Source organism: Leucoraja erinacea, chromosome 12, assembly GCF_028641065.1.
Source record: "Leucoraja erinacea ecotype New England chromosome 12, Leri_hhj_1, whole genome shotgun sequence".
NCBI lineage: Eukaryota > Metazoa > Chordata > Chondrichthyes > Rajiformes > Rajidae > Leucoraja > Leucoraja erinaceus.
Genome location: NC_073388.1, coordinates 20023708 through 20041716, shown reverse-complemented (window position 1 = coordinate 20041716; position 18009 = coordinate 20023708). Strand labels below are relative to the sequence as shown.

The following is an 18009-nucleotide window of genomic DNA, read 5'->3' as shown; positions in this document are numbered from 1 at the left end:
ATTGCATGGGTCTTCTCCAATTTCCTCTTACATCTCAAAAGATGTGCTGGTTAGTAGGTTAATTGACTGCTGAAAATTGCCACTGGTATAAACATGGGACAGGTGATTCAGGGAACATTATGCGATTGAAAATTGGTTACAGGAAATAATTGGGGTAATGGATCGGATGTGAAAGGTCAGAGTTGGCACAGGCGTGATAGGTTAACAGGCGAATGTAAATACAAAAGAAGAAATGCTTTGAGGGATACCAAAAATGGTACAGTGCATTTTTCAAAACACAAAGTGTGCTGGATACTGCATTTACAAATAACAACATGGGCTTATGATACAATTGTGATAAATTAAATATAAAATGTCCTGGATTAGTATATCATTTTGTATCTGTTTTATCAGTCGGCTAATTGCTTATTACCAGGAGTCGTTAGCCTCAGTGCTGGATCTTTGATGATGGACACTTGAAAACTGGGAGGGTACACGAGTCAAACAATTTGATTATTAAACTATGTCTGTCTTAAGGAAGGGGACATTCAGCAACACTCCTGAAAATCCAATGTCACAAACACGGTGTGTATAAATTGTCAAATTAAGCCATGTGCTAAGAATGAAGACATTCTGTGGAATTAGTCACTAACTCCTACCTTTCTGGTGAAGAAAACTTCCTGTTTATTATCTCAATCAGATCCAGTTTTTCCACCGGATATCCCTGCAACGAAGAGTGTCAATCAGTACAACGAAACATCCGCAGTCCTATTTACAGCACAGTTGGAAAACACATCAGCAATGTCTTGGATTTACTCTTGGTAGCTCAAGTGGAGCCAGTTTCCTTAATTAGCAACTAAAGTAAATACCTGACAATGACTGGGTTGGGTTTGTGGAACTTGGAAAAAAGAATCATTGCAGTGCAGAACTAAATGGTGGACTGTATTAAATATATACTCCAACATGTCATTTAATGACTGCCCGGTTGAATAGCATCTCAGTTCCAGCATTGTCACCCTCTACTTTTTGGACAAGTTCTTTATTGCAGTTTTATTTATTTTACCCCGACTCAGATGCACATGGACAAATAGGTCTCTCAAACTTCTACAGGTGCACAGTACATGCTGACTGGTTGCATCGTGGCTTAGTTCGGTAACTTGACTGTCCAGGAGCGGAAAAGATTGCAGAAAGTTGTGACCACTGCCCAGTCCATCATCGGCTCCGATCTCCCCACCATCAAAGGGATCTATCGCAGTCGCTGCCTCAAAAAGGCTGCCAACAGCATCAAAGACCCCACCATCCTGGCCACACACTCATCTCTCCGTTGCCATCGGGAAGAAGGCACAGGAGCTTGAAATCTGGAATATCCAGGTTCAGGAACAGCTTCTTCCCCACAACTATCAGACCATTAAACTCGCCATCAAATGAACTCTGAACAATAACAGCCTATTGCACTTTATCTGTTTATTTATTTATTGTATATATATATGGTCTATGGCATATAGACACACTGAACTTTTATCTCCTGTATCATATTATGTTTACATAGTCTGTTGTGCTGCAGCAAGCAAGAATTTCATCGTCGTATCTGGGACACATGACAATAAAACTCTTAACGCTTGAAAGAAATTCATTTCCATCTTATATTTTCTTCACAAAAAAATGCGAGATACTAATTAACAGGTCTACAATAGAAAGACAAAGAACTGTAGATACTGATTAATACACAAAAAGACACAAAGTGCTGACGTAACTCAGCAGGTCAGGCAGCATCTCTGGAGAACATAGATAGGTGATGTTTCGATCCGACACCCTTCTTCAGTCCCTGAAGAGTCTGAGGAAGGGTCTTGTATCCATCCATCCATTCTACAGAGATGCTGCCTGACCTGCCGTGTTACTCCAGCACTGTGTCCCTTTAGGTCTACAACAGAACCATCCACGTGAGGTTGGACTCAAACAAGACCAAGTCATTGCCCCTGCACTTTTCTCAAATTTTCTTGCTGCAATATTGCACCTCTCCTCCAACAAACTCTCTTGAGCCTGGAGCTGGTGGCAAAAACATTCCAGAATCAAGGTCATCTGATTCTCAGCCATGTAGATACAGGATGTAGACAATGCCTGCGTGTGTGCACTTGGAGAATAAGCTCCAAAACATCACTGATAGGTTCACCAAAGCTAATGAGGGGATGGGCCTTGCACGCAACATTCACAAGTCTAGGATCCTCTACCAACCTGTTCTGATTACATGACACTGACCTGTGACAGAAGGCACATAGCTACACTCTAGAAAACAAGACAACTTCACACTTCTTGAGTGCCATCTCTCAGTGAAGGCAAACATTGAAGGCGAGGATCATTAAAGTGCCAGTGCAGTCTGTGGTCAACTGAGGAAAGGGTCCTTGAAGATCAAGGTACAAAATTCAACGTTTACTGGCAATGTCCTCCCAGATCAGAGATTGGAATATAATGACTGTGTTGATGCTGAAGATGTTAGCCATGATCGCTTACCTACTCAGTGTTTCACACCTTGACCACCTATAGCAGGCATTTCAACACACCAAAAAACCCCCAAAATCTGCCGTTCACTAAAAAGATCAACAAACCAATGTCAATATCCTCTTGCATAGAAACATAGAAATTAGGTGCAGGAGTAGGCCATTCGGCCCTTCGAGCCTGCACCGCCATTCCATATGATCATGGCTGATCATCCAACTCAGTATCCCGTACCTGCCTTCTCTCCATACCCTCTGATCCCCTTAGCCACAAGGGCCACATCTAACTCCCTCTTAAATATAGCCAATGAACTGGCCTCGACTACCCTCTGTGGCAGAGAGTTCCAGAGATTCACCACTCTCTGTGTGAAAAAAGTTCTTCTCATCTCAGTTTTAAAGGATTTCCCCCTTATCCTTAAGCTGTGACCCCTTGTCCTGGACTTCCCCAACATCGGGAGCAATCTTCCTGCATCTAGCCTGTCCAACCCCTTAAGAATGTTAAGAATAAGTTTCTATAAGATCCCCTCTCAATCTCCTAAATTCTAGAGAGTATAAACCAAGTCTATCCAGTCTTTCTTCATAAGACAGTCCTGACATCCCAGGAATCAGTCTGGTGAACCTTCTCTGCACTCCCTCTATAGCAATAATGTCCTTCCTCAGATTTGGAGACCAAAACTGTACGCAATACTCCAGGTGTGGTCTCACCAAGACCCTGTACAACTGCAGTAGAACCTCCCTGCTCCTATACTCAAATCCTTAAATCCTCTTCTGGACCATCATCCTCTGCAACAAGATCCAAATTATTTTTGATTGAAAATACCAAGGTGGCACATTGTTCCATGCCCAACCCTACACCCTATCAAGCTCCGATATGGGAGGATGCTACCAGTGAACTGAAAAAATAATTTAAGTCTCATTGAAGACATTCAATATTCCACAATATCTCTCTGATTCCAGGCTGCTCAATGTGGGAAGGACAATTAAGGATGGTATTAGGCTCTTTGCGATCATGCATCAAAACCGCCTAGAAGCCGAGCATAAATGACAGAAGGAACATACCACCTCATCTACCCTCAACCACCCCTCAAACCTCCCCCACCACCTTCTCATCCACTTTAGCAATAGGTGGGAACTTGCAGAAGTCAACTGGATGAAACTGTTTGCAATTAAAGGGATGTCTGGCAACTGGGATGCTTTAAAAGTACAATGCTGAGGAGTTTAGGGGCAGCATTCTCCTGTTAGGGTGAAGGGCAAGACAGGCATGTTTAAGAAGGCATGTTGCTTCATCAGAGATATTGAGACTTTGGACTGAGGAGCAGGCATACATCAGGTTTAGGCAGATGGGATTAAGTAAATATCTTGATGAGTATAAGGAAAAAAAGCATGAGTTTGCGCATCTGGTAGCGAAGGTAAGGGAAAATCCAAAGAGATTCTACATCTATATGAAGAATAAAGGATGGTTTAGAAGAGAATGGGTCCTGCTAAAGATCAGTATGGCTGTCTATGCATTAGGCCACAGGAGGAGGATAGATATTAAATGAATATTTTCATCTGTTTTTACCATGGAGAAGTTTAGAGAAGCCAAGAAATTAAGGCAAATAAGTTTTGATGTGTGGATCATGGATTGCCAAGATCCTTGAAGGGCAACAAAATTAATTTTTTTTTTCATTTTTTGGGTTAGAAATGCATCAAAATTTGACTCATTTCTCACTCAGTTGACATGCAGCATGTTGTTTGAGTTCCCAAGTTATGTTGGACCCGATGGAATAATGTAGCATGAAAACCTTTTTTTTTTACCCGCGGGCATTTTTCAACATGTTGAAAAATACGCCACGACCTAGCTGAGGCCTCGAGTTCACGGGGACTACTCTCGAGCATGAAGGAGAGTTACAAAGACCTCCTACGATCTTGTGTAGGCCATGGTATGAGTATGAGTCGTGGGCAAATTTGCAAGAACTCGCGAATTACATTAACCAGAGATCCTCATAGCAACTTTGATGCAATTATTTTGTTCAAGTACTTTCAACGTTTAACTGAATTACTGCCTCAGATGCTATTTCTCTGTTTGCTAGAATCCATGCAATACATTGCAAGACTTCAGCATGACAGTCATAGCTTCCTTTCCGTATTTTACTTTCTTTGGGCCCGACAGTTGCATTCCATTGCTAGGAGTTACTTACTGGAAAAGGAAATGATTCAAATTCAGACACAGAATTGAACAGAGCGTACATGGAATTATGTACTAACAATCATCATTTGTAAAGGAAGTTACAATACCCTCATCCATTTTGATTCATCGTCTATGAATTTTAAGGAAATCTTAATAAACAGTTCATCTTCTGGTGTGGGGTGGTATGCAACCAAGGCAGGTCAAGAAACTCAGGAGGCAGCAAAATTTAGAGCAAGGATAACTGAATTGTCTGGTCTGAGGTATTTCTCCCTGTAGTTTTGCTGTATGAACCTATTTATTTGAGCCAATCTAGCTTTGAGGAGGCTTGAAAACAGTAAAAGCTGGAAGCAGTCAGCAAATCAGGCAGCATCCGAGCTGCTGAAATAGAGCTGTTGTTTATAGTGGAAGACAACTGATCAGATGCTGTCTGACAAAGGATGACGATCTGAATGTTAATCCAGAACCAGGGCCACAGTTTAAGAATAGGGGTGGGCCATTTGGAACAGAGATGAGGAAAAACGTTTTCGCCCAGAGAGTTGTGAATCTGTGGAATTATCTGCCTCAGAAGGCAGTGGAGGCCAATTATCGGGATACTTTCAAGAGAGAGTTAGATAGAGCTCTTGAAGATAGCAGAGTCGGGGGATATGACGAGAAGGCAGGAACAGGATGCTGATTGTGAATGATCAGCCATGATCATATTGAATAGCAATGCTGGCTCGAAGGGCCGAATGACCTACTCCTGCACCTATTGTTTATTGTATATTGTCTATTGTGTGTTAGTTTTGTTTACTCCCTCAAGATACTGCACAAGTTGCTGATTGATTCCAGCATTTGGGGATTATTGCATATGGCTACTAAAGCAATAAAATGAGAATGGCGAATCAACACTGAAAATAAAATGGATGCAATAAGAGGAGCAACGAAAAGGGACCATTAATGGAAGAAAGTCGCAATTAAAAATTAATATTTTATCGACAAAAGACAGAGTAATATAAACGGCATCAATTAAAAAAAATCTTGTTCAAGTTGTGATTTAGGGTGCTCATTCCACAGCAGCTCAGTTGGTGGGCCTGCATGTTGCTTTTAATTTCTTAGAAGATGGAGGACAATTAGTATGTCGCTGAATATACTATCGAACTTCAGCAGGTGTATATTAGAGAGCACACTGACTGGTTGCATCACGGCCTGCATCTAAACCCCTCCATAGTTGCATTAGTAATATTACTCGATCTATCTATCTATCGGGGTAAGGAAACTAATTAGAATAATAGAGGTAAAAGTGGACACTGAACGTCTTTTAAAAGAACTGAAATATGCAGTCACACATATGCCACCCATGCAGTTGTTTCTTTGAAAGGCTTAATCAATATGTACCAAACTCAATACCATGTTTAAAATTGAAAGTTAATCAACAACATATAGTGCATTCAGAAAGTATTCAGACCCCTTCACTTTCTCCACATTTTGTTACATTACAGCCAAATTCAAAAATGAATTAAATTCAGGTTTTTATTATCATCAATCTACACACATCAATACCCCATAATAAAAAAGTGAAAACATGCGTTTAGACATTTTTGCAAAATAAATGCAAAAAGAAATAACTGAAATATCACATTTACATAAGTATTCAGACCCTTTACTCAGTACTTTGTTGAGGCAGCTTTGGCAGCGATTACAGTCTCAAGTCTTCTTGGGTATGACGCTACAAGCTTGGCACACCTGCATTTGGGTAATTTCTCCCATTTTTCTCTGCAGACCCTCTCAAGCTCTGTCAGGTTGGATGGGGAGCATCGATACACAGCTATTTTCAGGTCCCTCCAGTGATGTTCGATCGGGTTCAAGTCTGGGCTCTGGCTGGGCCACTAAAGGACATTCACAGACTTGTCACAAAGCCACTCCTGCGTTATCTTGGCTGTGTGTTTAGGGTCATTGTCCTGTTGGAAGGTGAACCTCCTCCCCAGTCTGAGGTCCAGAATGCTCTGGAGCAGGTTTTCATCAAGAATCTCTCTGTACTTTTGCTCTGTTCATCTATCCCTCAATCCGGACTAGTCTCCCAGTTCCTGCCACTGAAAAACATCCCCACAGCATGATGCTGCCACCATCATGCTTCACCATAGGTATGTTATTGGCCAGGTGAGGGGCGGTGTCTGGTTTCCTCCAGACGTGACGCTTGGCATTTAGGCCAAAGTCCAAGATTGGTTTCATGAGACCAGAGAATCTTGTTTCTCATGGTTTGAGAGTCCTTTAGGTGCCTTTTGGCAAATTCCAAGCGGGCTGTCATGTGCCTTTTATTGAGGAGTGGCTTCCGTCTGGCCACTCTACCATAAAGGCCTGATTGGTGGAGTGCTGCAGATATAGTAGTCCTTCTGGAAGATTCTCCCATCTCCACCGAGGAACTCTGGAGCGCATTCAGAGTGACCCATCGGGTTCTTGGTCACCTCCCTGACCAAGGGCCTTCTCCCCCGATTGCTCAGTTTGGCCGGGCGGCCAGCTCTATGAAGAGTCCTGGTGGTTCCAAAGTTCTTCCATTTAAGAATGACGGAGGCCACTGTGCTCTTCGGGACCTGCAATGCTGCAGAAATTGTTTTATACCCTTCCCCAGATCTGTGTCTCGACACACTCTTGTCTCGGAGGACTATGGACAATTCCTTCGTCTTCATGGCTTGGTTTTTGCTCTGACATGCACTGTCAACTGTGGGACCTTATATAGACAGGTGTGTGCCTTTCCAAATCATGTCCAATCAATTTAATTTACCACTGGTGGACTCCAATCAAGCTGTAGAAACATCTCAAGGATAATCAATGGAAACAGGATGAACCCGAGCTCAATTTTTAGTGTCATAGCAAATGTGATATTTATTTTTAATTACTTGGCAAAAATTTCTAAACACCTGTTTTCGCTTCTTCATTCTGGGGTATTGTGTGTAGATTGATGATAAAAGAAATGAATCGAATCCATTTTAAAATAAGGCTGTAACGTAACAAAATGTGGAAAAAGTGAAGGGGTCTGAATACTTTCTGAATGCACTGTATGTGCGATATCTTGTGTGTGTTAACCAGGCTGGCATCAGCATATCCCAGGTATTATCAATATTGATTACATCAGAATTCTGCCCTCTAATCTTAGCTGCCCAAGTTGAAAATATAACACCTGAATAAACCAGGAAGTCAAATAGGTTCCTAGATACACAAATACTGTACACTTTGGTCTTTTCTCATGTCCACAGTTTTACAGCCAACAAGCTTTGATTCAACATGAAATGAAACAGATTGAACAGCACAATGCTTCTCATATGAAAAGTTAAAAAATCTGGATAAATTTGCTTCTTCAACATGCTCTATAACAGTTTTATCGTTGTTAACAAAACCAACAAAATCAGATAGTTTACACACTGGGAAAAAAAATTCCAGCAGAAAAATTGGCACTTAAATTAATAATTAATATAAATGGCCTACCTTGGGTAAAGTGGGTGGCACCTGTTTGAGTCTTGTGGTAGATCGAGGTTCTTCGAGGTGACCATCATCTGAATGACAATCCTGATAACATATTGATGGACCTTTGGTGGGGGGTTGCATCTGTTGAATATGAGACACACAATGGTCTTTCAAAGTGCTTGAAATATTTGGTTTGAGTGGCTTTAAATGTTCACATGTCTGTTCACGTTGTTTCACTCGAGTGTAGTGTTTTTGTTGTTCCGAGTCTTGAGATGAACAAGCTGGATGTTTCTCAGAGCATTGGCTGACACTGCCTGTAGAGACTTGGAAGGTGGCCTCATCAGACTGCATCAGATCATCACATGGAAGCATGTGCAACTTACTGTATAAATGCTGACCTTTCGACCTTCCTATGGAATTTGATTTATTCTTTAGAGCTATAAAATTGCAAGAATCAGATCCCGAGTAGCTTTTACTAGTTTCTTCAAAGAATTTTCTCCTCTCTGCAAAGGGCATTAATGGAGAGGTATCTGGTTCTTGCAACGATGCCATTGTACACTGTTTCATCTCATCTGCCCCACTTGCCTTCATCACCTTACTTTGACACTCCAGCTTATTTTCAGATGTCCAACTCCTGAGGTCACCTCCCCAAGATTCCTGTGCAGTCTTCTGTTCAAAGCTTTGGGATACTGAATCTATTTCTGTTTTGCATTTGTCTGGTGAAATATTGGAATTGCTGGTCAATGAACAGAAATGCAAACTTCCAGTATTATGATCTTCTGGCACGTTATCCAGGTTTTTATTGCGACTGGTTGTCTGTGGCTTCATACTAGTAGTTTCCTCTGCTATGTCGTTGGCCTCAGACTTATCTATTATACAAGTATAGAAAGTGGATGGCTTCTCACTTGGCTCACTCATTTCTTCGGAAGCTTCCTCCATCTGCAGTAGTGCAGCACCACATTGCTTATGGAGCTGAGCTTTCTTCATTTGTATTTCATTCCGCAAATTTGTGGCAAAGCGGTCACTTTTGCGTCGCATTCTGGCTGCTCTGGAACTTGATACCCGGGCATTTCGGACAGTTTCGTTCTTGATTTCTTCCAAATCTGCCTCAGTTTCTACAATATTACTACTTGAGGATGCACTTCCAACTTCACTCATTGGATCAGATGGTATTGGTGGTACTATCATTCCAACAGATACACCTCTGCAACTTGTTCGACTGTGTTGAGTCTTGCAAGAAGAAAGGTCTTGACTATCTAAACAGTGACCGCAAGTAGAGGCACCAACATAGTGTTGATTTCCCTTCAGTTTGCATTCAGACTTCAAAGGATTCTCTTTTATCCGCTTTTCAAATGTCGAATCAATTTTGTTCAAAGCTTTATAAGGAAGCCCAACATTGGACTGATATCCATCCTGAGGTAAAGGCATACTATTGGGCCATTCACCTCTTTCCTGATTACACAATATTCCCAAACCATTTTTATTACCGTCCGAAATCATTGGTGAATGCAGTTGCACTGACAATAACTTCTCAGGTGCACTGTGTCTATGCAAATTCAAAGTCAATCTTTCACACGGATCAGTTTGATTTAAGTTCTGGTATTGACGGGCAACTAATGACGGATCAATTAAGTTGCATAATTCCAACTGCCCCATTAAAGACCGATTGGATTTTCCAGGATATGTTGTATTTTCATGAGAAATAATTTCTTCACCTTGCCTGTGAGGATGACAGTTGTGCCTTGGTTGTTCCCTCAACTGACAGCAACATTCTACTGGACAATGACTTGACACGGATTTACTACAGTGCTGGGAAGTGCCAGTAGAGCTATTAGGAACACAACAGTCTCCCACAGAATCCCTATTCCTTGTTGATAACAAGGTTTCAGAAGTCCACCTACCACGATGCAGCAACAAGTTTGTTGTTCTAAATGCCTCAGAACTCGTCACACACACAGATGCAGAGCGAGCTTTGGTTGCCACAAAACTTTCCCTGCGAACAGGCGGTGGTGGAGGGGCTGAGCTGGTAGAGCCTGGAGCATTCGCTTCACGTACATGGGATGGTGGTAGGTTGTCTCTTTCAGATGACCCCTTCCCACAGTGTGAACATAGCTGTTCCTCAGCTGGTGGCTCCCCAACCTCACTTCCACTTTGCTGGTACTGGGTGTCCCCATACCTTGTTGGTAGCCATGGTCCCAAACCATGCAATATACTGTCCATGGAAGCAGACTCATCTGTCTTAATTGATGACGAGACAGTGTAGTCAGAGGTGTTAGAACTTGCAGAAAATGAGCTGTAGGCAGAATCTCTTTTGTTAGGATATGTGCTTTGGTCACAACTTTGGTTAGGTTGGTCAAGGCTGTCCATACTTCCGAATGAGCTCCTTTGATCCAAGTTGTGACGGAGAGCTAGTTGATCCCACTGCATAGGAAAGTCACTGGAAGATAGAAGAAAATGGACTTTTAAATGCCACAAAATTATATTTTGGTTTGTAACAAGCATTTTGTACCCGCCTCATTTTGTATGCTTACATCACCATTTTCTGCTCCATGGCTGCAGATACAAAGTTTATCCCTGAGGCTAACCCATTGTATACAAATGTTCATGGGACATGCAACCTTAAACATCATCAAAAGCAGCAAACGTTAATCCAGGACAGTCAGCATGGATTTTTTTTTGAAAAAAGGAATAATAGAAAGCATAGTATAAATCATGATATTAGATTGGTGTCAAGTCATTGTCCATTGCACCTGTATCAAAAATAATAAAATAATCATGGGCCATTTAAATGTAATTTAATTCGCAAACCACATTAACAGGAAATCATAGAGTGCACATAGAGTGGTTCGCAGATCAGCACGTGGAGGAGCGCATGGCTCAAGGTTCCCAGGAGGTCATGGGCCTTGTTTGACCGGTTGAGCTCAAGGCCTGGACCGGTGAATCGCGGTTTCAGGGACACTCCGCGAGCTGGTCCCCTCCTTGTTGAACGCGGCCAACTGCTGGCCTGAAAGGGGTAGTTCACCGTTGCTCATCCCATGAAGACCAGAGACCAGGAGGAGGCAGCTGAAAATGACAATGATGGGCGAGGAGGGACGAAAATGCTGGAGATGCTCAGCGGGTGAGGCAGCATCTATGCAGCGAAGGAATAGGTGATGTTTCAGGTCGAGATTCTTCTTCAGACTCTTTCGGGTCTCAACCCGAAACGTCACCTATTCCTTCGTTCCATTGATGCTGCCTCACCCGCTGAGTTTCTCCAGCATTTTTGTCTACCTTCATGGTAGGCTGCGAGAAGAAACCCCGGGGAATAAAGGTGGACAGGCAAGAGGAGGGACATGGCGTACTGGGAAGGAGATGGCTGGAGGCCAGTAACAGCCTGGGACTTGCCCGGAACAGGCACCACTCATAAGAACTGGACTTTGAAAATTGTGCCAAAACATGGCGTCTCTTGCATGCGGGCTTAGTGGACTATTTTTGTACACTTGCCAATCGAGGTTTGGTGTTATGGCAATACCAGACTGTTTGTAAGAATAACGTATTTCACTGTGTTAGCACTTCGCACATGAGACAATAAAAGCATCCTTGAACCTAAGGAACAGGCTAATTTTGACCCAGTGTTGTGCAATGAGAAGGAATAAACATTCTTGTAGTTAATAGGAAGAAAGATAATAATGTGAAAGTGCTCCCTATTAAGATAGAAGTCAATTAATTAAATGTCAATAAAAGAAAAATGTGGAGTTGAAATGCAAGTAGGTTGGTGATTTGGTTACATTAGGTAGATATTAAACAAGCAATGGCTAAATGGCTAATATGTAACATTAATATATAGCTTCACCAAATAGATGTTTGCTAGATCTCAAAAATGGGAAAGATTCAGAATGAACTTTAGCTCCACAAAACTTTCCTTCCAAACAGGTGGTGGGGGAGGGGATGTGTCGGTACAATCTGAAGCATTTCCTTTCAGCACATGGAATCTAATTTTGTTCAGATGACCAGTTCCCATAGCGAACAAGTTGTACATGGTGTTACAGATGAACATCAATAGTTCAAAAGTGTTTATGTCTCAGAAACGCCGGACAGGAACTGGAACAATGAAATTCTTACTTGCTGCAGCTTTACAGGCACATCAGGTTCAATAACAAAAATAAACATGCAATAAATAATCAGTTGATCTACATACCATATGAATTAGGAGGAGCAAGCATATAGCCTCTGCCGCTCAATATGGTTCTGACTGAACCAATTGTAAACATACAAGATTGTTAAGGGTTTGGTTGAAACATATAAGATTGTTAAGGGTCTGGATATGCTAGAGGCAGGAAACATGTTCCCGATGTTGGGGGAGTCCAGAACCAGGGGCACCAGTTTAAGAATAAGGAGTAAGCCATTTAGAACGGAGACGAGGAAACACTTTTTCTTACAGGGAGTGATGAGTCTGTGGAATTCTCTGCCTCAGATGGTAGTGGAGGCGAGTTCTCTGGATACTTTCAAGAGAGAGCTAGATAGGGCTCTTAAACATAGCGGAGTCAGGGGATATGGGGAGAAGGCAGGAATGGGGTACTGATTGGAGATGATCAGCAATGATCACATTGAATGTCATTGCTGGCTCGAAGGGCCGAATGGCCTACTCCTGCACCTATTGTCTATTGTAAGCAACTTCGCAGCCTTGCCTACTACCCACCTCTTAGCCGCAGTGTATCAAGAATTTATCTACTTCTGCCTTAAAAATCTCCCAGATCTCTGCTTTTACTGGCCATTGAGTTCCAAAGACTTATTTCCCGCAGAGAAAACTGAATCAGCTGTGTTTTAAATGGACAACTCTTTATTGCCATTACTTCACTTAAAAGGTGTGATTTAAGAATATGTCCTATGACACCAGTAACTGTTTGAGACACTTGTCATTGATTTACAAAGATGTTTCTCGCCATATGAATAGCACAAGATTACAATGTACAAAAAATTTCAATGGATTTAACCCACCTTTTCAATGTACAAAATTTTGCTTAGCAAGAAGCGGCATGGTGGCGCAGCGGTAGAGTTATAGCTCCAGGGACCCGGGTTCGATTCGGACTACAGGTACTTGTCTGTATGGAATTTGTACGTTCTCACTTTGATCTGCGTGGATTTTCTCCGGGATCTCCCGTTTCCTCCCACACTCCAATGGCGTACAGGTTTGTAGGTTAATTGGCTTGGTATAATTGTAAATTGTCCCTAGTGTGTGTAAGGTAGCGTTAATATGCGGGGATTGCTGGTTGGAGCGGACTCGGAGGGCTGAAGGACCTGTTTCCGCACTGTATCTCTACAGTCAAAAGAAGCGAAAACTGAGGAAGGAAGGTACAGGGAGATACAGGGAGAATAAGAGAGGGAATTGAAGGGAAAATACATTTGCCGACAACACCATAGTCAATGGATGAAAAATGGGTAATGACAAGTCAGAATACAGGAGGGAGATTGACAATCTAGTGGAGTGGTGCCAGAACGAACAATCTTAGTCTCAATGATAGCAAAACCTGGGAGCTGATTGCCGACTTCAGGAAGGGAAAGCCGAGAGTCAATACCCCAGTCTGAAGAAGCCCGAAACGTTGCCTATTTCCTTCCCTCCATAGATGCTGCTGCACCCACTGTTTCTCCAGCACTTTTGTCTACACCAGTCTTCATTGGCAGGATGATGGTGAATAAAGTCAACGGCTTCAGGTTCCCAGGCATACACATCTCTGATGAAGAGATCACAATGGGCCCAGTACAATGATGCAATGATAAAGAAAGCTCACCAATGCTACTTCCTCAGATGTTTGTGGCATTTTGGCAAGTAGTTGTATATTCTATTGAACTTGTAGAAGTGTACGGTGGGGAACATGCTGACTGTTTGCATCATGACCTGGTTTGGAAATTCAAAAGCTCAAGAATGGAGGAAGCTGCAGAAAGTGGTGGACTTTGCCTGGTCCATCCAAAGTACTGACCTCTCCACCACTGAAGGAATCTCCAGGAAGCGCAGCCACAAGGTCAGCTAATATCATCAAAGACTCACACAGTCCTGACCACACTCTCTTCTCACTGCCACAATGTGGATGGTACAGGAGCCTGGGAACTATCAGCTCCTGATGGTTGATGGGAGGGATAGCTTCCTTCCATCAACTATCAGGTTCTTGAACTACCTTGCAACGTCCTACCAAAGACTCTGAACCACTACAGAATGTGTACATGTTTAGTTGCTCGATGATACATGCTTTGGGTTTTGCACTTTCATGGCGTGTTTACTTAGGATAACTGGCATTTTATTGTATATTTATTTTTGTTACTGTTGTGGCTAATGTGCCTGTAATGCTGCAGCAAGTAAGGATTTCATTGTTCCAGTCCATTTCTGGTGCATCGGCCAAATAAACACTCTCTCTATAAACATTTTAAAATAACCTGGAACAAATCCAATGAGGAAATAAATTTAAGTTTATTTATTTAGATCTCTGGAGAGAAGGAATGGGTACTTTTTCGGGTCGAGATCCGAAATGTCACCCATTCCTTCTCTCCAGAGATGCTGTCTGTCCTTTACAACTCTAATCTTACTTCAGCAACTGAACACCATGGACCACCTCTTGCACTTGTTTCCTCTAATTATTTTTAGCACTGAATTAATGATTTTGCAGACTTTTTTAATTTTGTCCGTGTCTAAGTGCCAATGATGTTGCTGCAAGCAAGATTTTTATTGTACCTGTTCTTCACCGTACTTGTGCATATGACAGGAGATTCGACCAGCTGGACTAAACAGTCTATTCTGCGAGTGGAATCCTGTTCACCTCTATATTTTTGGCCTTGGGATAATCAGAATTCAATAGACAATATACAATAGGTGCAGGAGTAGGCCATTCAGCCCTTCGAGCCAATACCGGCATTCAATGTGATCATGGCTGATCATCCCCAATCAATACCCTGTTCCTGCCTTCTCCCCATATCCCCTGACTCCGTTATTTTTAAGAGCCCTATCTAGCTCTCTCTTGAAAGCATTCAGAAAACCCGCCTCCATCTCCCTCTGAGGCAGAGAATTCCACAGTCTCACCACTCTCTGTGAGAAAATGTGTTTCCTCGTCTCTGTTCTAAATGGCTTACTCCTTATTCTTAAACTGTGGCCCCTGGTTCTGGACTCCCCCAACATCGGGAACATGTTTCCTGCCTCTAGCGTGTCCAAACTCTTAACAATCTTATATGCTTCAATGAGATACCCTCTCTTCCTTCTAAACTCCAGAGTGTACAAGCCCAGCTGCTCCATTCTCTCAGCATATGACAGTCCCACCATCCCGGGAATTAACCTGGTAAACCTACGCTGCACTCCCTCAATAGCAAGAATCTCCTTCCTCAAATTCAATTCGATCTCTTCCTCTGTGAGCTGGAACGTTGATAGTTCTGATTATGTTTTATCATTGCTGAAAGAGATATACGAGGAACCAGCTGGTGATTTCTTCTGTCCTTGTGTATGTTTACAGTGTTACTATACCAAAAACAGAGCGATATCTCACCAGCGCAAAAGAAAATAGTACTGGAAGTACCTCAATAAAACCATAAAATTGTTTAAGGAACTGCACAATAAATATTTACCCACCGTGGGGGAATGAAATTAAACAATTAAATTAATTGTACTCCTATTTATATTAAAGAACAGCACTGTCAATTCAAAATGCTTAATGTAGTGTACAAGCTAAAACCAGAAGCATTAACAGCGGTCCATCAACATCCATTCCAGCAAAATACTTTTCTAGACTGACATTGTAGACGCCAGGGGCCCAGCATAATTACAACAAATACAATGATTCCTGTCAGGTCAGCAATAGTGACAAAGAACAAATCACAAACATACAAACAATAGAACAGAATGCAATTTTCAGCACTTCCATACTCTTGCTGTTTTAATATTTACTCGACTTTCTCTTCTCTATTGCAAAATATGTTTCATACTAGCATTTGATTTTACAAGTGCTGGCCACTCCCAGTACAACACCCAAGTCATGTTCTTCATCCAAGCAGGTCATTATAGTCAAATTTAATCTGACCTTAAAACAACATTCTCATGGTCACGCATAACATAGGTCTCCAAAGGTCAATCACAAATAGAAGTTCAGAATGACTTTACCCATACAAGCCCAGAGGCACTTAGGTTTTCTATAGTCCTTCAATAAACATGCTAGCATGGATTAGCCGAATTGATCCTGATCCGAGTTAAAGATTTTCCGATGTCTCGAGACAAAAATGAGCTTGACTGGTACCTTTCACACATCTTGTTCCCATCGTATTAGTAATGCTAACTGCCACATGCAATAACAGTCCAGAAACTCACCTGGAGTCATATCCCGAATGCCACGACAGACTTAAAGACCCTGATGAATAGGGCATCATAGTAGCCTCAGGTTGCGTCTCCGATAACTTGGCCAGGTGCCATGTGTAAGGTCTTATCCCTGGACCACTTCTCCTAAAAGAAAAAAAAGGCATAAATGTAAGCTGTAGCTACAAGATAATGGAACGGTCAATAGTATTTGTAGATCTATCTGCTTATAAAACAATGAAGTTTCCACTAGTGGGAAAGTCTAGGACTGGAGGTCATAGCCTCAGAATTCAAGGATGTTCTTTTAGGAAGGAGATGAGGAGAAATTTCTTTAGTCAGAGGGCGGTGAATCTGTGGAATTCTATGCCACAAAAGAGGCCCTCCAGTGGATATTTTTAAGGCACAGATAGATAGATTTTTGATTAGTACAGGTTTGAGAGGTTATAAGGAGAAGGCAGAAGAATGGGGTTAGGAGGGAGAGATAGATCAGCCATGATTGAATTGCGGAGTAGACTTGATGGACCGAATGGCCTAATTCTACTCCTATCACATGATCTTATTACACATTAAAGATACTTAAATTACTGTGAACAATTCAAGGCATTCTGAAAACAAGAAAGATGCTTTATTAATGGAAACACATTCTGTTTACCAAGTGTCGTATGTAACAGAAGCTAGATTACACTAAACAGGCAACAAGTATTTTGGTAATATCTACACATCTTAAAGTTACATTCAAAATGTATTAATGCTGTTTCCTTAACTAACTTTTTAGTCCACTGCAATTTTAACACCTTCCCAAAAACCCCATCGCAACTGAAAACTCTCTGAATGCTCTGGCACTTTGACACATCACCCAGATTCATTATTCATGTGCAATTTAATGACTGTTCTAGAATTTAAAGCAATGGACCTCAACTTTTCATTGAGAGTCACTGGACTGAGGGTTAGAGAAAGGAACCCAAGTGGTTTTGCCTCCTCCTCTCCAATGTCTACTGAAGTTAATTGTCCCATACAAAAGAGCCAAATAGGACTTTCACCGAGATCATGCAACTTTATGATCCTCATAACTCTGTACCATATTGCAACACCACATTTGTTCAATGAATCACGAATAGGGCTAGTTTTCGCAATGTTTTATATATACACAGGCCTTCAGTTCAAAATCTCCTTGACAAAGAAAATTTGTTACATATCTGTGTCAGCTAAAAGAGACATGTGAAAAAGTAGATTGTCAAACTTATATTTGGAAGCACAGAATAATGAATGTCTGACCAGGATAGTTTTCTGGAGTGTGTCGGAAGGAACTGTAGATGCTGGTTTAAACCGAAGATAGACACAAAATGCTGGAGTAACTCAGCGGTCAAGCACACCAAGTCCCGGTAGAGGAACACTTGGGAGATAATGGTCATAACATCACAAGATTTAGGTTAGCTCTAGAAAAGGAAAAGCACTATTTGGAGGAAGGGCCGTTTCAAAAAGACAAGAGTGGATCTGACCAAAGTCAACTGGAACCAGTAATTGACCAGCAAAACAGCAGCAAAGAAATGGATTGCCTTGAAAGAAGGGTATTCACATACAATTGATACATAGTCCAACGAGGAGCATAGGAACAACAAACAAAT

The 18009-nt window shown here is 41.8% G+C and overlaps 1 protein-coding gene across 5 annotated transcripts in view; it reads right to left on the bottom strand.

Moving 5' to 3' along the window:
• The window catches only part of LOC129702128 (protein Shroom4-like), a 101580-nt gene that overhangs the window by 18918 nt on the left and 64653 nt on the right, over positions 1–18009 (bottom strand). For all 5 annotated transcript variants that reach the window (XM_055643722.1, XM_055643720.1, XM_055643721.1 and 2 more), the window contains 3 exons: positions 16400–16531; positions 8101–10516; positions 639–703 (listed from right to left, as the gene is read on the bottom strand). In XM_055643722.1, the coding sequence (XP_055499697.1) occupies positions 639–703; positions 8101–10516; positions 16400–16531 (2613 nt within the window). The remainder of the gene's footprint in view (positions 1–638; positions 704–8100; positions 10517–16399; positions 16532–18009) is intronic.